The sequence below is a fragment of the Macrobrachium nipponense genome, chromosome 15 (assembly GCF_015104395.2).
Source record: "Macrobrachium nipponense isolate FS-2020 chromosome 15, ASM1510439v2, whole genome shotgun sequence".
Classification (NCBI taxonomy): Eukaryota; Metazoa; Arthropoda; class Malacostraca; order Decapoda; family Palaemonidae; genus Macrobrachium; species Macrobrachium nipponense.
The window spans coordinates 26,920,922-26,944,769 of record NC_087208.1 but is presented as its reverse complement, the minus strand read 5'-3'; the positions used below and the strand labels follow the sequence as shown (position 1 = coordinate 26,944,769).

The 23,848-nt window shown below is 36.4% G+C and overlaps 1 protein-coding gene across 1 annotated transcript in view; it reads left to right on the top strand.

Moving 5' to 3' along the window:
- LOC135227050 (cell adhesion molecule Dscam1-like) overlaps positions 1-23,848 on the top strand; it is a 343,394-nt gene continuing 319,546 nt past the window's right edge. The window contains 1 exon segment of the mRNA XM_064266856.1: positions 1-165. Coding sequence (XP_064122926.1) covers positions 48-165 — 118 coding nt within the window. The 5' untranslated portion in view covers positions 1-47.

Sequence of the window (23,848 nt, the reverse complement as noted above, 5' to 3'; positions counted from 1 at the left end):
CAGTTGTCGTCGGGGAGTACGAAGTACAGGTGTACGACCGCCTCGTTATGGCCGGGAACACGGCCGTGCTGCGCTGCGCCGTTCCGTCGTACGTACGCGAGTACGTGACGGTGACGTCATGGCTGCACGACAGCTCTTTCAACATCTACCCATCTCTGCATGGAGGTAAGATTCAGTGAGTGTGTGTGTGTGTGTGTGTGAGATACTATCTTCGGGGAATATACGTATATATATATATATATATATATGTGTGTGTGTGTGTGTGTGTGTGTGTTTGTACATATTGTATACATGATATATATTTAAATGTGTATATATTGTATATAGTATATATGTATAATATATGAAATAGAGAAATTCGTGAGTTTTTTTCCTGAATGCTGACCAGTTCTCTTAAGAAAGCGAAGATAAAATATACTATAATGATAAGAGAGAGAGAGAGAGAGAGAGAGAGAGAGAATATGTATGTAAGGCGGCCACGTAAACCATCATTTCTTCGCTTGGCCCGAATGCTCTTCTATGACTAGAACTACATTAAATTCATAGAATAATATGCATTAAATACAGAAAACAAAATAAGAAAAAACAAAAGGCAGAATAAGAGCGCCCCATTGGCGTGGTCGGTATGGTCTTGGCTTGCCTCCTTGGTGCTGCGAGTTCGATTATCGGGCATTCCATTGAGGGGTGAGAGATGAGTATTTCTGGTGATAGAAGTTCACTCTCGACGTGGTTCGGAAGTCACGTAAAGCCGTTGGTCCCGTTGCTGAATAACCACTGGTTCCATGCAACGTAAGAACGCCATGCAAACAAAAAAACAAAAAAATGGCAGAATAAAGCCGTCCTTTTAAATTGGGACGGGCCACATGAATTAGGAAGCGACAGATTTTTTTTTTTTCTCTTTTTTTTTTCGTTTCCAAAGAGCGAATGTTACACGAATCCTGATCGAACTTTTAATATGCAGGAGGATTGTCTTAAGGGGTAAAGTTAAATTGTTGGATGAAACTTTTGTCGCGAAGGCTGACACTATATCCTTCAGGGGTAAAATATCCTCGAATGAATACCTTTCTTTTTAAATAGGATTAAACCAATTAAACTGTTATTATTATTATTATTATTATTATTATTATTATTATTATTATTATTATTATTATTATTATTATTATTATTATTATTATTATTTGTTGGTACAATAATGCCTTCAACCCACATCATCTGATTCTCATTGTGCTAGTTCGAAGGCTTTGTTTTAAAATGACCGGTGGACATGGACGAAAGACAAAATTGAAGAAGTTGGACAGCTAGGGTGGAAGAGGCCAGTATGTAACGGATGTTAAGTATAAAAAGGAAATGAATGGAATTCTGTAAGGCTTACAGTACGCTGCCCAGTGCACTCTGTAAATGGGAGAATTTGCACACAGTGAATCTTATCGTACGTAGGATACAATTGAATGAAACTGCCGTTAATATTATATTTGTAATGAAAAGTTATGTACTATTTCCAAAAATTATTTTTTCTGTGTGTCACAACGATAGTATTTGAGACATGGAGGCTCCGGGAAGGTACGTAACGGAGCCTGCCGTCACGACCATCTGTTATATTACCCTTATTTTGGAAGGCATTTGTGCACTAATTTGATGTTATAGAGATGGTGATACATATTTATGTGTTTTGTTCTTTACAGACTCATTCCACATGATAAAAGATAAATATAATGATAGATGTGAAAGGTTTCACGTGTTCTGCAGTTGATATATTCTTCACATTTGGAGTTATGTATAACAAATCGATGCTTCCCCAAAGTATATTGGAATTTTGTTTTCTTCTTATTTAAATCCTAAGGTTGTCTAGCAGTACTTTAACTTTGTAGTGTTAGTCTCGTTTTCTTTTATTGTTATTATTATTATTATTTATTTTTTATTTATTTTTTTTTTTTTTGCTAGCGACAGAAATATTGATCAGTGGATTTTATGGTAAAATAGTAAATGAGACAGCTATGAACCATTATGTTCTAAATATAATATATAGTGTGTGTGTGTGTATGTATGTATGTATGTATGTATGTATGTATGTATGCTTCTGTATACATATGTATATTGGAAGCACAGGTAAGGATGTATGACTGCATTGTTGAGCCTAATCGCCTTTGTGGAAGTGGAGTCTGTACGTTGAATGTGATCGAAAGTATATAATGATGGAGCTGTTAGATAAACTTTATATGGGAGTAAGATGAACTGATAAGGTGAGAACTGTGGAGATGCGTTGAAGACGTGGTAAAAGGTTAGCATAATTGAAAGAATGGATACAGACATTTTGAAATGGTTCGTAGTCTGGGAAGGATGGACGACGATAGCTGTTAAAGGGTTCGATGTGCTGCTTTTGATCCTTCTGTGTAGTATGAAGCAACTCATATTATGAAAGTTCTACTACACGCCGTTATATGAGCCATTCTGATAGGGAAATTACTTACAGATAATATATATATATATATTATATATATATATTATATAGTATATATAATATATATATATAATATATTATATATATATATTATAATAATTTTATAATATAAGTATGTGTATGTATGTGTTTTGGACTCATCAGCAAAATTGTCTCACGCAAGAGCTTATAGATATACCTTTACAAAGTGAAATATAGATTTTTATAGCCATAAACTTATTTTTGGATTGATCAATTCTTCCGTGTAAGAGAGCAGTTCAAAACTCCCCAAAAATGCACACGAAAAATGGGAAAAAAGACCATGTTATTACACACTCTAATATTCTGCTGATGTAGTAATATCTGCCGTAAACCGTTTCACGCCCAATTTTTCCTTTTTTTTTTCTGTGGCATTTTCACCGTTTTTGGGGGAGGGGTGGCGGGGGGAGGGGGGCGGGTCGGGGAGATAGCGAGGGGGTTGACTTGGGTAAAAGGCAAACGCATACCCACGAAATTAAAAAAAGAAAATAACAAATCACATGAAATTAGTGCCGATCCAGTGGCTACAAAACAACCACCGAGATGTGGAAGAGCCGTTATTATTGGACGAACCGTATTTGTCAAAATTGTTCAGACAAGTCCCGTAAATAAGCTAGTGGTTACCTTTAGTAGGTTTGCTGTCGGGTGCAGTCTGGGATTTTATCGAATAGATATGGCTTTGCTGGGTGGGCTGTTTTTCGAAAAAGGGACCATGGAAGAAAAAGTACTTTCTCTCTCTCTCTCTCTCTCTCTCTCTCTCTCTCTCTCTCTTTGTGTGTATATGTGCTTGCGGAGAGTAGGCTATTAAGCAAGTGGATATTAAAAATTTGTAATGGAGAGATGCTGATTGTTACTCAGTAGACATTTTAAGGTTGAAGCAGATAGAAAATAAATAGTTTAAATGATACAAAGACGAAAGAAGGGTTAAAGTAAATAAACAATTTAAATGATAGAATGACGAAAGAAGGGTTAAAGTAAATAATTTAAATGATGCAATGACGAAAGAAGTGTTAAAGTGGCCTTGAGAGTTGTGAATAGGCCTCATACAAAAGTACAGAAAAATTGACAGCAATTTAAAAAAGTAATTCGAAATACATACTGGATGTATAGGAATGGAATGTTGATCTATAGAGGGTTCCAAATGTAATGTGTATAGTCACTTGATAGATCTATCTAATAGGACACCAACTCGCACAATCCAGATAGCCGTAATGATAAAGACGCATATATTCAATTACGAAGAACGGAAATATCAGTTTATTAAGCTATCTGGGTCAGGTTCTTTTTTTTCCAAAAAAGCCGTAGTCATTTGTCCAAAGTCAATACTTTTTTATGTTCCACCAACATAGAGGACCGTTTTAAGTGGAACACAATATTAGGTGACTTGTATATGTTGTTCAAATGCTGTTAATAAGTTCTCTTAGATTATATATATGTATATATATACATTATATTAGTATATATTATATAATATATATATATATAAGTCATATCACATTACCGTGATTCATATACATATATCGAGCTACAATGTCCTTTAATATCTAATTGTAGCTCGATATATGTATATGAATCACGGTAATGTGATATGACTTATGTAAATGCTACGTGCTGTCAAAAGCGCTACTTAACTACCAGAGTCGAGGCGGGTTGATGTCTCCAAACCAACGAATACTTCAGCGCGAGAAAGTATTTGAGGTGAGAGACGACATAAACCTTTAAGCCTCTGCGGCGGTAGCTGGGTGGTATCGCTTCCACTGACGTTCCTGGATTTATAATGTACCTGCGTTCGCGCCCAAGTACAGGTAAATCTATTATCGAGAAAAAATTCCCCTTCGGTTAAGCATATATGAAAATATATTAATTCCGAGGTAGAGCGAATTAGATATTAAAGGACATTGTAGCTCGATTTATATATATATATATATATATATATATAATATATATATATACCCAAACACTAAGCAACAAATGTATAATATCAAACTCATTCAACCTCGGAATAATACTGAAAAGTATTCGTTCCCCAACTTTTCGGTGGTTCGAGTCCCCCTGGTGACTGATCGGCTATCACTTACAAATTCCCCTTCCGTGTATTATTCCAAAGTTGGATGAATTTGATATTAAACGACATTTGTAGCTAAAGGTTTGTGAATATAATAAAGGTCACGGTGTGGATGAGAAAATTCGCACGTATTTATGTATATAAATTGTATATATATATATGAACATAATTCAATTCTAATTCGATTCAAAATGCCGTGTGTTTCTTTCCTCACTAGATACAGTTGCAATTAAGTTGTTGTTGCTTATAACCCCGATAATTGTTGTAGCTCGTACTGCAGTCCCTGCAAAGAGGACTGGAGCCCAGAAGGAGAGGAAGGAGCGTTGTTGTAATTGGAAACGCACGCTGAATCTTGTTGTAATTAATAGTTATTTGTCAGAATGGAACTCTCTCTCTCTCTCTCTCTCTCTCTCTCTCTCTCTCTCTCTCTCTCTCTCTCATATCAGGTAAAGGTTAATTTTTGGTATTTGATTTGCCTTCCGGGGTTATTTGCAACATTGCTTTTTTTATCTGTGAATTATTAATAAGTCTTTGTCATGTGAGTTTTTTCATAGGTTCTCCACGTTGTTTATTATGTGAAACGTAATGATGCAATTTATTCTCAATACACTTTGTATAATTGCTGGTGTTTGAAGTTTTATCGTCCTAAATCGCATACTGTAACACTTAAGTATTAAGTTGTTATCATAATCTTATTGTTGTTCAGGTGTTATTAAAAACTATTAAAAAAAGGCAAAATATGCTGCATCAACATTAGTATTACCAATGATCTTAGTTCTATAATGCTAATAGTTCTGTTACTACTATATCAGTGTTCTTAGTCCTGTTAATGCTAATATAGTTCTAGTTGTACTACAGCAATATTCTCAACTCTCTTAATGTTAATAGAGGATTGTAAATGATATGTATAGAGAAATAACAGCACAGGTAAAAAGATCAGTGGGAACAACAGAGAGGTGTGAGGTGAAAGTTGAACTCCACCAAGGTTCTGCCATGAGTCCCTATATATTTTTACATGGTGGTGCGTGTGATAGTGGCTGGAGTGAAAGATCAGGTGCCTTTGAGTGTACTCTTTGCAGATGACATAGCGTTAGTGACCACCAATAAGGAAGAAGCAGACAGGAAATTGGAGTTGTGGAGAAGTGCGTTGGAAGACAGAGGTCCAAAGATAAGCTGAGCAAAAACTGAATATATATGGATGAATGGAGAAGCCCTAGGTGGAAGCATCAACTTTAGAGCAGGAAGAAGTAAACAGAGGTACATCCTTTGGGTTCATGTATCACTAATTGTGGAGGGATGGAGGAAGTAGTGAACCACAGAATACAACCAGCTTGGTGCAATTGGAGGAAAATATGTGTGCTATGAGAAAAAGATTTGTTGTGAAACCGAAGGGAAAAATGTACAGGAGCATTGTCAGACCTGCGTTGATGTATAGTTGTGAAACATGGCCTATGAAGAAAGCATATGAAGACAGCACAAGAGAGTAGGATGGAAGTGGCAGAAATGAGAATGTTACGTTGGGTGAGCGGAGTGACAAGGAAAGACGGGATAAGAAATGCCTTCATAAGAGGGACGGTGAAAGTTACAGAAATATCAAAGAAGCAGCGACATAGGCGATTGCTATGGTATGGGCATGCTAAGATAGGAGAGGAAGAATCTGTTTCTAAAAGAACCATTAAATGGAAGTGCCTGGAACAAGGAGGAGATGTAGACCAAAAATGAGATGGAGAGGAACTTGAGTGAGGTAATGGCGCATGATCACAGAAGGTGGAGAAGACTAATAACAAACAGCGACTCCATATAAGGATGGGAAAAGCTGAAGATAAAGAAGAAGATTAATGATAATAGTTGTGTTAGCACTATATCAGTGTTCTTAGTTCTAGTCAATCTAATAGTTCAGTTATCGCTACAGCAATGTTCTTAGTTCTATTAGTGCTAAAAGTTCTGTTAGCACTATATCAATGTTTTAAATTCTAATAAATATAATAGTTCTGTTATCATTATAGTGTTCATAGTTCTATTAATGCTAGTAGTTCTGTCTGCACTATATTAATGTTCTCAGTTCTGTTGATGCTAATAGTTCTGTTAGGACCAAATTAATGTTTTAGCTTAATAAATGAAAATAGTTCTGGTAGCACTATCAGGGTTCTTAATTCTATTATTAATGCTAATAGTTATGTTAGCTCTACTATATCAATGTTCTAACTTATGTCAATGCAAATAGTTCTGTTAATAGCACTACTATATCAATGTTCTAACTTATGTCAATGCAAATAGTTCTGTTAATACTATGAACAGTAGTCTTGCAAGAACCATCTATTTAATTATCCGCCTTAAGTATGTCGTTATCAACGTTTATGGAATTGTCGGGGTCGCGTTGGAGTCTTGTCCTATGCAAATACCTCCGGGAGCGTCCAGACCCATTACCGCTAACTGAATCCTTTAGCATTAAACGTGACGGGACTCCGCGGTTGCTTGCCGGAGGCTGGACGCAAGCATGTGGCTTTGCATTCGGGCCTATATTGAAGTTGTTCTTCTTAGCTGTGCAATTGGAGGAGGAGGAGGAGGAGGAGGAGGAGGAGGAGGAGGAGGAGGAAAGCGAGATATGCACTCTCAGTCAGTTCGGATATTTGCATAAGCTCCAAATTACTATCGCGCCCTAACCTTCTTGCATACTGCAGGTGCTCGTGCAAGCACTGCTTGCTTTTCCTGCATGCGCTGTTTCGCCAGACATGCTCGAGAGAGAGAGAGAGAGAGAGAGAGAGGAGAGAGAAGGGGGGCCCGGGTGTCGGCATGTACTTTTTTTGCAACTAAGCACTTGGTTTGTGTATCTCTGTCTCTCTCTCTCTCTCTCTCTCTCTCTCTCTCTCTCTCTCTCTCTCTCTCTCTTAATGCTGTCAGTTTTATGTGCACCTCTCTGCTCTCTGTCTACTTGTCTGTTTGTCACTTAATTTGATTTTATCATGACATTAACAGCATAGCTTTTATGGTTGAAGATTTTAATGATATTGTAACTATTTTCCTTCCGAAGAGAGAAATTGGGTTGTTCTCGTGACCCGTCCTTCGCCCTCAGTTAAACGTCTTCTTTATGAGGATGTTTTTACATTTCTCCTTACCCGAGAGAAGAGATAATTTCGGTGCTTCCATTGCATTCTTCTCTGGACTTTAGATTTGTCATCATTACTTATTAATCTTTTAGTAGGTCTGTGTGTTGTACTGTATTTGAGAAAGGAATTTTTAAAATACGAATTTTATGTCTTTGTACACAAACACACACACACAAACACGAAACATGATATTCGAGATTGACCCACGGGGGAGAAACGATTTGTGACAGATTCTTGAAAAAAAAAAAATCCATTGTGGCTCTCATGGGCAAGGCAGTGAGTTTATGTACTTTGTGGTTAGTTGACAGATGTGGGTCCTCCTAAGAATAGAGAAGGGCTGTAAGGAAATAACCACCATCCCAAAAAAACACACACAACCGATATATACGAGATTGATTGCCACCCCCCCCCCCAACAAAGAAAGAAACATATGTATATATATACAAATTTATGTATACATTATATATATTATATTATATATATATAATCTGGAAAGTCGGATACGTAGTACAAATAATTTTACTTAGCCTTATGTATCGATTTTAACTGTTGTTACTTTTGTATTTTAACCCTGATGATGAAGCCATACTTTGAAACGTTGGCTGAAACTAAAGTTGTAGATGCACCACCTCCTTTCCGTCCTTCTATTTGTACCATAATATACTATAATATATATATATATATATATATATATATATATATATATATATATATATATATATATATATATATGCAAACATACATATATCCAGTATCAAATTAGGCTGAACCTCACTTATTTACTTTCAATACCGTATTGCGCAAAAAGTTGAGTATTCTCTGAGATGCAGTTGGGGGACTTAAGGGAAGAATCGTATTTCGACGTGCAAATGAATTTTAATGAGGCATTTTGCATGCAAATACCGCATTAAGGGCATCCTGCTTTTATTTCACGGCGCTGGGAGTAAAGTGATTTTCTTCTGTAGGGAAATCCTCCCTGTGGTAATCCTCTTGGATTATTCATTCCTTTTGTTATTTCGCCAAGAGGGCGATTAGTTGGGCCCTAATCGCCTGCCCCTTTCTTCCGCTTTCGACTTTATTTCCTCAGTTTTCTTAGTCGATTTCGCCTCACAAGCGCTTGACCTGAATGGCTTTCCTGAGCGGGGCTTGAAAGCAAATGAATCTGATGAGCTGGGCTTTTTTCTCTCTCCTCAGTTTATTAACTGTAATAGTTTTTCTATGACTGTTTTCGGGTACGTGAGTAAGCTTTTGATAATTAAGAATTCTCAAGACATGAAATGTGCTGATATTTTTTTATATTGTCCTTCCAAATTAGAATATATCTCTTTCTGTTCAATCCCATATGTCTTGTAACATATTACCACCCCTCCTCTCTCTCTCTCTCTCTCTCTCTCTCTCTCTCTCTCTCTCTCTCTCTCTCTCTCTCTCTCTCTCTCGTTTAATTTTCCTCAACGCTATATCATTTTTCCGTCTACCTGCTTGTCACTCTTCTTCTCTCCATTTAATTTCCTCATCCCATTGACTTCATAGCTTATAAGGTAAGAAAGTGTAATGATATGGCAGCAATTTCCCTTCCGAAGAGAGAAATTGGGATGTCCTCGTGACCCGCCCTCTGGTAACCGTTTTTCTTCATGGGTATGTTTTTGCATCTGTCCTCACTCCACAGAGGGGATAGTTTCGGTCCTTCCATTGCATTCTTCTTATGACTGGATAAAGACACCTCTCCCAGGACTCAAGATAAGTCATTATTACTTAATGTTTTGGGACGTCTTGAGTGTTCTATTGACTGTTGGACAGTATTTTTCAAAAGGATTATTGAGGTAGTTCGCCCTGAAACACACAAATGAAATAATCGAGATCCTTCCCACGGCGGGGAAGTGATTAGTGCCCGATTCCTAAACAGATAAAATTCGTTTTAAAAAGTTCTTTGTGGCCCGTTTGGCCAAGTCAGTGAGTTAGGTACTTTGTGGTTACTTGACTGCCATGGGCCCTTACCAGGATGTCGAAGGGGAGTGAGTTAATAACCACCGGTCCTAAAATATTGCTGAGACCCGAAAGGTCAACTTGTATGTTTGTATATATGTATGTTTTCATGTATGTATGTGTGTATGTATATATGTTTATAGACATAAGCATGTATATAATATAGTATATAGGTAAACATTATTTATATATATTATATATATATATATTATATATATATATATATATATATATATATATATATATATATCTAAGCAATACCACGGGAAAATGATAGTCAGAAATCCAAGCGCTTTCGTCTTTATTCAGACATCGTCAAGGAGCTACTAAAGTACAATTGGAGAGGAAGGCCTCAGGTTCAAACAAGATCAGGAATACCAGATGGTTAATATCAAAAGGGTAAAAATTAAAAGGGATAATCCAGGATTATCGGATTATCACACGGTCACAAACTTAAACAGATTCTGACCCTAACCGAAATTACAAAGTATCTTTACAGTCCAAAACATGTAAAAACTGAATATATTAATTTCGTTGCTTATATTTATCTACAACTTTTTTCATTATGAAAGCATCAAGTTTAAATAAACCAAGACTTAAATTTAGAACATTTCTATTATTTGATTTGATAAAACAAGATTCAATGATATTCCTTTTAACTGTGTCATTATCATTTTCCCGTGGTATTCGCTTATTTATGAAGTCATGTGCATCTACCGTGATTTTTTAAGCATATATATATATATATATATATATATATATATATATATATACATCATATATACATATATACTCTATTCTTAAAGTAGGCTAAAGCTAACTTATTTACTTTCAATACCGTATTGCACAAAAAGTTGAGTATTCTCTGAGATGCAGTGGGGGGACTTAAGGGAAGAATCGTATTTCGACGTGCAAATGAATTTTAATGAGGCATTTTGCATGCAAATACCGCATTAAGGGCATCCTGCTTTTATTTCACGGCGCTGGGAGTAAAGTGATTTTCTTCTGTAGGGAAATCCTCCCTGTGGTAATCCTCTTGGATTATTCATTCCTTTTGTTATTTCGCCAAGAGGGCGATTAGTTGGGCCCTAATCGCCTGCCCCTTTCTTCCTCTTTTGACTTTATTTCCTCGGTTTTCTTAGTCAATTTCGCCTCACAAGCGCTTGACCTGAATGGCTTTCTTGGGTCTGGCTTGAAAGCAAAGGAATCTGATGAGCAGGGCGTTTTCCTTTCTCCTCGGTTTATTAACTAATGGTATGGTTTTAGCCGAATGTTTTTCTTTTGTTTATTTGTATCGTGTTATATTGGTAAGCTTTTAATGGTGAAGGGATCCAAAGGCATTTAGTCCACTGATGAATCTGGCGGTGAACACCTTTTTTTATTCCCCTTTTGCCAAAGATTTAAACATTTCTTCGACATTTTTCCTTCTCTGGCCAAAGCATTTCCTGTATGAACAAGGGTTTTTCTTAATGAAACAGAGTACATTTTGTACTAAGTTCTCGCCTCGTGCTTATTATATTTAGAGTGACAAATTTTGTTACTGTGGAAAGCGTTTACATTGTTGGGAATGGAAGAATATCATCACTGTGTTTATTCCTCCATGTATTCCATTTGGTAGCTTGTAAAATCACTTCATGCCTGCTGGCGGAATTCGTTTATTTACAGAGATTGTTCTTTGTAGACGCTTCGTTGAGAATAGATTGAATTCCATGTTGGCATCACTTTCATTCCTCCTCTTTTCACCCCTCGGCTAGTTATACGATTGCAAGTACAATGCTCCCTTTTAATTAGCATTCCCCTCACTTGAGGTCCCTGTTTTCATTCAGCATTGAACAATGCTTAAAATGTAAAATATACCGAAAGGAGGAACATTGTGTGAGAGTCATCAGCATACGGAGGAAAAAAAAAAATTACCCTCGGAGCACAGTAGTTATTTGATAGTGAGGGTCCGGAGTCGGGGGAGAATGCTCCCGTATTGTCATCCGTTATAGTTTCCCCTCTCGCCAAACTCTTCACATAGAAAACGGCGCCTCTTCACAGAGAAAACGGGGTTGAGTTGAGAGGTACTTGAAGGCGGTCCTCAAGAGAAAATTTAGAGGGTCGTTTCACTTGGAGGGCACTCCTGTATAAGGGTACAAAGAGTGCAATTAATTAAAGAGAGACACACAGGACGGAGCAGGGAGCGGACTGTCAACATTTGGAAATTCGAAGGGAGAAAATGGGCGGAAGTGTCTCTCTGCTGTATGCGCAAGTGGGTTAGGAAAGGGCTGTGGAAAATGTAAGACCCGTTGGGCTTTTTCTAGTGCTGTGTGTGTGTTTTGTGCACATGTTTTTGGGCGATGGGTTGGAAAATAAGGCTTTCACAGACAGGGCTAGATAAAGCAGGTGCTGGTCTCTTGTAGCTGGGGTGAGGGAGGGAAGTGTTATGGGGAAGTCTGTTCTGTTTCAAAATTCTGTTAAGGGCTCTCTCTCTCTCTCTCTCTCTCCTCTCTATCTCTCTTCTTCCTCTCTCTCTCTCTCAATCTTACAATTATTATGATTGTATTTATATTTATACTAGATTATATATATATTATAAGATATTTGTTATATTTATGTATATAATATACATCATAATATATATACGTATATTAATATATTGGTCTATATTATGGTATTATAGATATATTATATTATATATATATAGATATATATATATATATTATATGTATATATATGTTTATATATATATTAAATATTATAATATATATTATATATCTATTCGGTATATATATGTATATATATCTATATAATATATAAGGCAGCCTCATGCTTTTATCCAAACTTGTCATTGAAGATTCAAATTTATGTTATTTAATTTATAATAATCTTTCTATTAACCAGTAGGTCCTCTGAAGTGATACAACCGAATTGAGCCGTTATATAAAAAAAAATGACAATTCTTTTTCCCTGTGGTTTAATGGGGCCCCTGCCAGACACAGATTCAGTGTCATATATCTTTTGTCTGCTGGTCCCGGCCCTATTTATTAATTTATTAATAATAAAGGAATTTCCTAACTTTTGATTCATTCGACCTAAGAATATATCACAAGTGTATGTGGGTACGATGTTTTATAGGACTCAGTAGGGCACTGTTCATTAGTATTTTCCTTTTTTTTTTCTTTTTCTCTACATATGTAAGCATGAGATGTGGGACATCTCTTGTCAGATTTAATTGATATTTTAGCTCATCGTCCTTCGAGTTAAGGCACATTCTAACTCATTTTAGAAAGTACTTGGTGGACGGAGTGTGTCAGTGTTTGCCTCCAGCAGAGCCCTAATATCCGGGAAAGTAACTCTCTGAGTTGTGAGAGTATCTGGCAATGTTTATCTTTCATTCAGCAGTTATAGAGTGAGTTTCATAGTAGTTTATTCTGTTCTCGGGAAAACCGGTTAGTACCACATGGTGCGTAGATCTGCAATAATATAAGGGAGACCGTTGTATATACATACATTAATATATATATATATATATATATATAATATATATATATATATATATATATATATAATATAAATATACACACACACACACACACACATATATATATATATAATATTATATATATAATATATATAAAGAGAGAGAGAGAGAGAGAGAGAGAGAGAGAGAGAGAGAGAGCGCCAGCCGGATAACGCCTAGTTGAGGGCAGCCCTAGGGTGGCATTGTTTGAACCGTAATATAATCGTTATTTTACATCGTAGAAGACAAGTAAGAGCATAATTGGTATCCTCGTGAAATGTTCTAACAACCATGTTTTCTTTTTTCTCTACATTTGATATTAAGGAAGTTATCATGGCCGGATATTCGGATCAAAACGGTACCCGTTTAAAAAACCATCCCCTAATACAATCGTTATTTTTCATCGTTGAAGAAAAGTAAGAGTATATTTGGAATCCTCTGGATAATAATTAAGAAGTTAGCATGGCCGGATATCTGGATAAAAAACGGCACCCAAGTTAACCATCCATCTATAGTAAATACGGTACAGTAGTTTCGCCGTGTATAGCGAACATACATACATACATACATATTTACATACATAGTCCGACAGAGTTTTATATATAAGATATATATATATATATATATATATATATATATACATATATATATATATATATACATATATATATATATATATATATATATATTATATATATATATATATATATAGAACTATACATACATACATATCCTTAATAACAGCGGAATGGAGAATATCCTCAAAAGAACGCAGCAGATATAGCCACTTGTAAAACATACCTGACATTCATATATGAAATAAAAAAAAAAGAATAAACTTGTCATATAGAACTGAGATAAAAGAAAAGAAATATTGTAATTTCTAATTTCATTGCACTATTTTGTATTTCCATATTTTTTCCACTAGATATTATAAAAATACCATAGTCATTTTGCCCCCTATAAGAGACACAAAAAATAAGAAACGTCAAGTGTAATTCAAGAGTAAATTCACGAAAAGCAAAATTCTGAGAGAGAGAGAGAAAGAGAGAGAGAGAGAGAGAGAGAGGGATGGTTGGCGGGGATCGGGGATAGAGAAAAAGAGCAATGAAGTCATTAACAAAAAATCCCCCCTCCCCCCCTTCCCGTCCCCTCCACGCCCCTTCCTCACACGATTCTTCACAAAAGATGCAAAATACTCCAGTGCAAAGTTTACGCCTCAGTGAGGTCATTATCATAATAGGCCAGCCAGCCTCCTCCTTATCATTTCTTTGTGGAACAAACTCACTTAATATGTAAGTGCGTAGCTGCCAGGTGGTCCGCCAAACTGGCTGGGCGTTGCGGGGGGTTGTTAAGTCAGGGGGTATGGAATGGTGGGGGGTAACTATAAGGATTCAGAGATTATGAAGATAACCTCTAGGAGGCTGTTTACTATTCTTCATCCTCCTCCTCCTCCTCCACACACACACACACGCACAACCAACAAACCATACATAACACAACACACACACACACACACACACACACACACAACATCATCTTTTGCCTTCAGATCAGCTGCAAGCAGAAGTAGAACGAATGGGTGTTTTAACGCCTGAGTGGAGTAAATGCCAGATTTTGTTTTTCCTCGTTTTCTTCGCCTCGAGTTTTCAAGGTTCGTTGAGATACATTTTTCACCCAGGAATGGCTCGGTATTAGCGGCATCCCCTGCGATTTCTTCATTAATTCGTACAGATTTTCCTGGAATGAGAGAGAGAGAGAGAGAGAGAGAGAGAGAGAGAGAGAGAATACTTTCATATACCCGTGCTAAATCTTGTGCAAGGGTCTAACGTTATTAAACTTTTCTTTTTTTCATTGAGAACGGTCTTTTCCTATAAATTTCATTCTGGGTGCAGATTGCGTACTGCAAGAGATTTTCTCATGGGGCTGTTAACGGGCTTTCAGCTTTTGCCTCTTTTTATGCCTTCCAGAAAGAGGTTTCATTGCGGGTGCTGTCTTACTTTTATTTTGGTATAGATTTTGCTGTACTTAGATGTGATTGAACATTTGCAAGCCAATAGATACATGAATGATTATATATATACATCTCTCTCTCTTCTCTCTCTCTCTCTCGTGTATATATATATATATATATATATATATATATATATATATATATATATATATGTATATGTATACTCGGCCGTAAGATGTGCTGAAGTCTGTAGATAAGTACAGAGCGTGCGACCTGTTAACTAGTGAGTCAGTTTCTGATTACCTCCTCAAATTTTGAAATGAAGATGACGACGAAGCTGGAACTTTCAGCGAAATTCAGCTTGCTATAGGAGCTTAGCTCAGTAATTGAAGTGAACTAAGATGCGGATTTTATAAAGCTATACAATAGAAGGTCTTGTTCAGTGTATTGTCAGCGTCAATTAAAAGAAAAACGACTCCAACAGGCCAACACGGATTGACTTTGCTTAAAATCTGATATCCAGATACGCTTTCATTCGAACTGATTAATAAAAGTCCACAAAAAGGCCCAATGTATAAAACAGGGTATTTGGGCTTCTCTGGAGGTACCAAAAGGTTCCAGGCAACACCTGGAACCGAAGAGTCTCTCCGGAATCCCCTGAGGATAATAGCCTCTGTTAATCAGATTGGTTTGACTTAGGTTGGGAAAAAGACAAAAACCACTATTCAGGGTGGATAGCGCCTCAGTGGCGTGATCGGTATGGTCTTGGCCTGCCACGCGAGTTCGATTCTCGGGCATTCCATTGAGGTGTGAGAGATGTGTATTTCTGGTGATAGAAGTTCACTCTCGACGTGGTTCGGAAGTCACGTCAAGCCGTTGGTCCCGTTGCTGAATAACTAACTGCTGGTTCCATGCAACGTAAAATCACCATACAAACAAACAAAAAACTGGAATTGTGTTGTGTCTTTTCCCAAAACTAAATCCAGTCAAATCGGTTAACAAATGGTATCCTCCGGGAATTCCTGAGGGAATCTTTGGTGTCCTGTGTTGCCGAGAACCTTTCAGTACCTCCAGAGAACCTCGAAGGCCCTGTTTTATAATTTGGACCTCTTTTCGGGCTCATTTTGGCCAACTAGAATTCCAGCGCCTCCGGATTTTAGATTTGAAACCAAATTAATCCTTACTGGTCTGTAGAAGTAGTTTCTGTGTGTATATGTAGTATGTATGTATGTATATGATATATATAATTATATAGTATATCTGCGTGTATTTATGTGTGTGTGTATATATATATAATATATATATATATATATATATATATATATATATATATATATATATATATATACTTATACTTATATATATGCACATATTTAGTCTACATTTAATATTCGTGAGTGCAAGGAGTTCTGGATACTTTACTTGACCTTTTATCCCCTCTATGGCTCATTATTAGGTTTCAGAGCAGGCAGAGGGGATCGTCTTAGTATCTAATGCATCTGGCGGAATTCCTAGAATATTTCATTCATGGGCACCCAGGAAACAAACAGCCTTCTGAAGGACCCTTTTAACAGGTCCTTTGACTCAGTTTCAGGCGTCGTGGCCATTAAATGACCTTATTTTTTACCTTCGGTTATATTCGGGGAACGCGTCAAGAGCATGCTTTGTGACGTGGGGGTCTCCCTACCCCCCTCCCCGCCCCAGCCTACTGTTCAACCCCCATTATGCGCCTTAGTATTAACTTCAATGGAAAGGTGGGTAAATATACGACGCGGTAACTTAGGCGTCTAATCAACCGGCCGTTGAGGGAGGGAGAAAAACAAAAACAAAACAAAAAAACAAAAAAACTCGCCAGACGCAGTGCGCCACTGGATAATGCCTACTTGCTTTGCAAAACACAAAGAAATCTTCGGGGTAAATAATGATTTTCGAATTAAGGGGCCAAAACACGCAAGAAGAGAAGGTAGGCACGGGCGAAAGGTGTATATAGAATAGGGCATGAGAGAGAGAGAGAGAGAGGAGAGAAAGTTAAATAGTATATACTTCCATGGGAGCAAGAACTCTTTTGATCCATTATTTTAATACTAAGTTAATCCTAAATTTCCGAAAATTAGTCTTTGGGATGTATATGAAATAGTACGTAGAATAACATGTTGCTACTCGTGGCATCTAATTAACACGATGTGATTAGAACTGTTAGATATGGGCACTTCTTCCATTTTCCCTATTTAATTTTTTGTAACAAAACCCTTAATGTACTTCGTGCCATGTGAACAATTTCAATATGTGCTGCCAGTACATTTGCTCACTGAACTTCAGATGTCAAAATATAAAAATATCCACTTTTTCTGACGTGTCTCATTTTCTGTATTTTTCTGTATTTCGTGCCATTTTATGACATGACATTTTCCAGTAACTATTCCACTTCAGTGCAAACTTGTTTTCTTTATGTATTGCTTTATATATGCGCCATTATGTTTAAAAATTTCCAGTATCTGTGATTATTCTTTTAGGACTTATTACTACAACTTTTCATTATTCGTTAAGTACTTTCCTAACCTCGTAAGGTTTCATACCAATGATGGGGACTTGATCAAATGGTGTAATCAGTGGGGTATGTGACTGATATCTGGCTAAACAAAAATATTATTAACTACCCGATCTTTTACCATGAGGCCACTCGGTGATTGATTTTGGGTGAGAACACTCTCGACCTCAGTCTTTATTTTTATTTGTTTATTTATTTAATTATTTATTTAGAACTTTAAAACATACCCTCTAACGATGCCATTGCGTGGCAGTCTTTCAGCGTTGAGGAAAGTGACAGCTTATATTTTATGGTTTCACTGTCACTCTTATGTCACGTCGCCAAACCTTTCAGTTTGTTTATTGTTATTGTAAAACTCGAATAGTCTTCTTGGCAGTGTAATGTTTGATGATGCTTTCATATCTAAATAATCTTGAATGCTGCATTGAATGGTCACGCTGCTCAGCGATAATATTCTGTCTAATATGCTTTTTTTTTTACCACTTAATGTTAGTGTATTTAGCAATATAATTATTTGTGGGCTTCTTAAAAAGTTTTTTTTATCTGTACTTGACTGCCCTTTCGTCTTGCTTATGATTTTCATTTTCGTATATAAGTAATTTGTACTTTAAGCAGTCGTTTGTGTCTAAACAAATTCATGTTTATTATGAATTGCCACGTATGAATCAAATTATATCGTGGATTAGAATGATGATAACAACAGATTGTAAATTTATTTCAATAGTAATTGTATAGATTCTCTTAATATTTGCATTGTAGGATGCTTTCTGTAATACATAATTTTTTGCCAGCTTTTTTTATTAATCTAAAGCATGTCCAATCTCTTGGCGTCTCTTATTTAGAAATTTAAAACAGCATATAACGTTCTGTATTTACCGTTGCTGCCATGTTCTCTTTAAAGTAAAATATTGTAGTATTTTCGCCTAGAGCAGTTCTTCTCAAATAGCAAATGTTACATGTTCCTCCAATCCATGCTAAAAACTCTGCGAAAATCAGTTGAGACCGAGAATGGGAAATGAAAAAAAAATTGAACAAACAAAGATACAGATAAAACAGAAATAAAAGCGAGGCGTCACGAAGGTGTAGCAGCAGTTCCATTTCCCCGTGATCGTAAGCCGGGCACCGATAAGGCGATCCCTCCGTGTTTATGGCCCTCTATGCAATGGCCCTATGGTTTATGGCCCGCCCCCTCCCTCCCTGCAGTACCTCATCGCGCGTGGGAAAATCCCTAATGCAAAATATAAATAGAATTAAATGCGACGCTTCGCTTCAGCAGCATTCGCACGTGGTTTGTGTATCTCTCTCTCTCTCTCTCTCTCTCTCTCTCTCTCTCTCTCTCTCTCTCTCAAGCAGGAAAGATGTAAACAAACCGGTTTTATAACTAGTCGTTGCTAATGAGAATTTATTACCTACTTTCTCGCTGTATTATGTCTCTCAGAATGCGTAGTTCCGTTTGCATTGGTTATTTTAAATGTCGGTTTATTTTATATGTTCCTGAAATATGTGAATAAGGCTGTTTACCTAAGATGTGGGTGCGTGAGTACGAAGGAAAAGAAGACAGCTGTCATGTCTCTCTCTCTCTCTCTCTTCTCTCTCTCTCTCTCTCTCTCTCTCTCTCTCTCTCTATATATATTATATATATATATATATATATATATATATATATATATATATATAGTTTCATCCCTTATTTGTCTACTTGAGTCATTGGAGGATCTTGTATACGAGAATATACATTTATACAGACTTACGAATGCGCGACTTTTTTGTAATCAAAAGTATGATGCCAAAAATATCATTTAATATCGTGTTCAACATACTTGGGAATATTTAGCACTCTAGGGACGATATGACTGGAAAGTGCTTATCGCCCATCTAGGATTCGAACCTGGGCCTTTGGTTCGGGAACAGTGATAAACAGTCTACTTGACCATTCAAGTTTCTCATAAACCAATGTCCGGTTGGCCCAGCTTCGAATCCTAGCTGGGTCAAAAGCCCTTTTTAGTTATAATTCCATTTTGCTGAAATTATTTCCAAGGTATAGTAAATTCAATGTTAAATTATAATTGTAGTTTTTTATTATATTGCTCACAGACATACATACATCATACATACATACATACATACTACACCTACATACATAACTACATACATATATATATTATATTTGTGTGTGAGCGCGCGCGCACTTTTGCAAAATATTTATACCATTTTCTATTTGGCATAAATCAAACATGAAAACCTAAAGTTTTATAAATGAAGGAGATGACGTCATGCCAAGGTCAGGGGTGACTCTTCCTGAGGGCATGTAAGGTCAGGACTTACGTCACTCTTCTTGAAGTTCCTTATTTATTCTGTGAATGTTTGCATTAAATATTTGGTATAGGTATATGAGCGGGCATCTGCAAACACGACGACAGGGAAGGGTGCCATATATTTTTTATTCCTGTTAATTATTCAGTGTTCATAATGACGCGCATTATTAAGTGAAATGATATAAGTAAATGAAGTGATAGAGAGAGAGAGAGAGAGAGAGAGAGAGAGAGAGAGAGAGAGAGAGAGAGAGTTGCTTTCACTTGTATCAAACTAATATTACAGAAGTACAGTGAAAAAGAATTTGATTTTATTCGCAACAAAGTAATATCAGGGATAGAGAGAGAGAGAGAGAGAGAGAGAGAGAGAGAGAGAGAGAGAGAGAGAGAGAGAGAGAGAGAGAGAGATTTTACTTCCCTTTGTTGGTATACCCGGTGTCATGACATCGATGGTATTGGCGCAATGTGAGAGTGGAGAGAGAGAGAGAGAGATAGCGATTATTTTATTTCACAGGTTGTGTGTGTGAGAGAGAGAGAGAGAGAGAGAGAGAGAGAGAGAGCTTGCTAGCAGGGGTGTTAAAATATTAAGGCAAGCTTTGCATAATTCCTTGAATGCAATTTATTAGGGCGATTTATGAAGGTGCGTTACTCTACCCTATATTTATGATAATAAGGATAAAGTAATTAATGAGATTGGAGTTAAGGGGTTGCAATAATGAAGCCCAGATTAATAGTAATAATAATAAGCAGTATGAAGCCGTTCTTTTCGTTAATGGATAATAAAAAGGGTGTTTGCTTATAGTTTATGTCGATTATTTCGCTCTCTCTCTCTCTCTCTCTCTCTCTCTTTCTGTGTCTTGTACGTTTTTTTTGCTATTTATTTAGTTTTCCGCTCAGTGCTCACGTATTTTACTGATTGCTTACACATATGTTGAGGAGTCTCAAATTATTGTACATTACATTATTGTACTAGCATATTTGTGTTTTATTCCTTTTTTGTGACTGTGTTTGTATGAGAGAGAGAAAGAGAGAGAGAGAAAGAACTCTTCGCATGAAACAACAGACTCAAACCTGTGCATAATATAAGAGCTTTGATTTTAAGATTCTTACTGCATTCGTTTGCCAATTTTTATATAATTTGTGAGCCTTCTATATGTGTCACGGGGGATCCCTTTTTAGGTGTTGTTGTGGATCCTATTCGCTTATTATTGGAGAGTCCTGTGTGGAACACTTTTCAGAATCATTATTCTTTGTCTTCGGCTTATTTTTCTATTAATGGATAGTCCAGTATAAAAAACTTTTCAGATCCATTCCTCTTTGTCTTGGCAATCTTTGTAATGTAAGAGTACTATTGTTTTGATATTTCAGTTCCCTATATTTGCGTTACTGGAGAGCTTTGATTTTTCCTTTTTTCGCTGAGAACACTGATTGATTTCGCCTTAGGACAACGTTGTTTTTTGTCATTGGAGAACCTTGTTCTACATCATTAGAGAGCCTGGTTCATAGCCTGTGGTGTGCGTGAATCGAAAATGAATGGTATGTTAATTTTCTGTTACGTCAGGATGTATATCAAATTGGTCATGCCTTTTGGTAAGAAATTTCTAATTATTTCAGTATTCTCGTTGCTTGATGATCACTCATCACTAGAGAGCTTATTTCTTTAAATATGTTGTGTGACCCGTAAATGAAGGTTCTGCTCATTTTCCAGTGTGCCATAATGTACATTAATATTGCTCATGCCTATTGTTAATTAATTGTTTCAGTATTCTCGTTGCTGTGTTATTATTATTATTTTTATTATTATTATTATTATTATTATTATTAGTAGTAGTAGTAGTAGTAGTAGTAGTAGTAGTAGTAGAAATAGTTATCGTTCTGTATTGTTGTCTATGTGACTGGCAGGAACAGCATCATCGATATCATCGTCATCATCATAATTGTATTATCTTTATTGTTCGTATTTGTCATTATTATTATGCAAATGACTGTCATAATTTTATTATTATTATTATTATTATTATTATTATTATTATTATTATTAACTTCCATTGGTTGTTGGTAATCTTTTTTATACTGCCTCTGTTCCTGTTGTATTTTAATAATAATAATCATATTATTAATTTTTAACTATTATTATTATTATTATTATTATTATTATTATTATTATTATTATTACGTCTAAGTCTTAATTCCTTTTGCCATCATCAGCATCATGATAATGACCGTCAATAGCACCGGAGATACCATTCACCATCATCATAACAAACAAATAGCAGACAAAACCAGAGAGAGAATACGATGATTAAAGAAGAAACCTGTCTTTGTGAGAGAGAGAGAGAGAGAGAGAGAGAGAGAGAGAGAGAGAGAGAGAGATAGTAGCTTCTAATAACGTTAAACGGAAATTGGAACAGGGAACCAAGAAATGTCAAAGGGAGAAACACGATATGAGAGAGAGAGAGAGAGAGAGAGAGAGAGAGAGAGAGTTAAGAAGCACCAAGGGGAAACTATACAAGATGAAGGGAAAGATATGGAGCCGACTGGAGATATAACAGGTAAATGAGATATGAAATAATCGAGATAAGATATCGAATATGCGAAGTGTGCGTTTGACTATCTTGAGATTCAAAGTTAGGGATCTTCATTTGCATGACTTCGCAATATTGAAAGTTCCTTTGTGCATTCCCGAGGCTACTGTTTTATCTACAACGTTATATGGACTTTTCATTTTTATTTGCATCCCTAGTGATAAATTTAAAAAAAAAATTTATTTACAAACATACCGACAAGTGTTAATTGCAATGCTATAAAAGGTAATTACTTTTCGATAAGGCGTAATGGGAGGGTTCATGAAACTGCAATTTCATGTCAATTTTTGTACAGTAGCCTTGGATATTGTTATTCGTATCACTTTGTATGATATATTCTTATCTTAATAAGTGATTGTATCTGTCGTTTTTGGTGTCGCTTACATCGCTTCTGGTTGGAAAATATTTAACATTAAAACATAACTCGACTTGTTTGTTGGTGCTTATATATGCTTGAATTTCTCGTTGTCTGATCACTTTCATAACTGTAACCGCATCAATTGCTTCAAGATTGCATGATCACTTCTGTCGGTCTTGGATCTCGCATCCATTGCTGTAAGTCTCGTTTGCAATTGCATGATCATTGTGTCGCTGTAGGATCGTATTCGGTGTTTTAGGAAATCATTGACGATCGCTTTTGTCTCTTCAAGATCATATTTATCGCTGTAGCACACCGTTTTCTGAAACAAGATCTCATTTCTCGTTGTCTCAGATCACGTTTTTACTGTACAGGAACTCTTTGGACACTGTAGGATTGTATTCATTGGTCGCTATAGGATTTTACCCAGTGCCGCGAGATTTCGTTTGCTTATAGAATTGCATCTCTCGCTCGACTTTATACGTTGGTTTGTAGTCAAATCTGGGATGGTGGATGGTTGGATTAAGCCTATCTTTGCAATGGCCCTTGCCCTAAGTGTAGTAAGGAGTGACAGGGAAAGGGAGACCTCGTGTGGCCCTCCAAACTCGTATCAACCAACAGAGACGCATTCGGAAGAACTGTTCTTCGTTTTCTTTCTGTCGATGTAGATGTTATTCGGGCTGTAGAAGAGCGCGATTGTATTGCCTCTTTATTTCCATCCGAGAATTCATACCGTGATTTGTGGTTAATATTCTCCAGCCCCGAGTGTTCGCAGAGGTTTTAACGTTTATTTCCTCTCCCGGGAGCAATACTTTAAAATTTATAGCTATGTGAGCATAAAGTTTCGTTTAATCTCAGTGTTATCGCTTTTATCGGTGTTATTTTCTGTTGTGAAAAAGCGAAATGTCGTGAAAAAGCGAAATGTTTATATTCATTACGTAAAATGTTGTTAATGAAA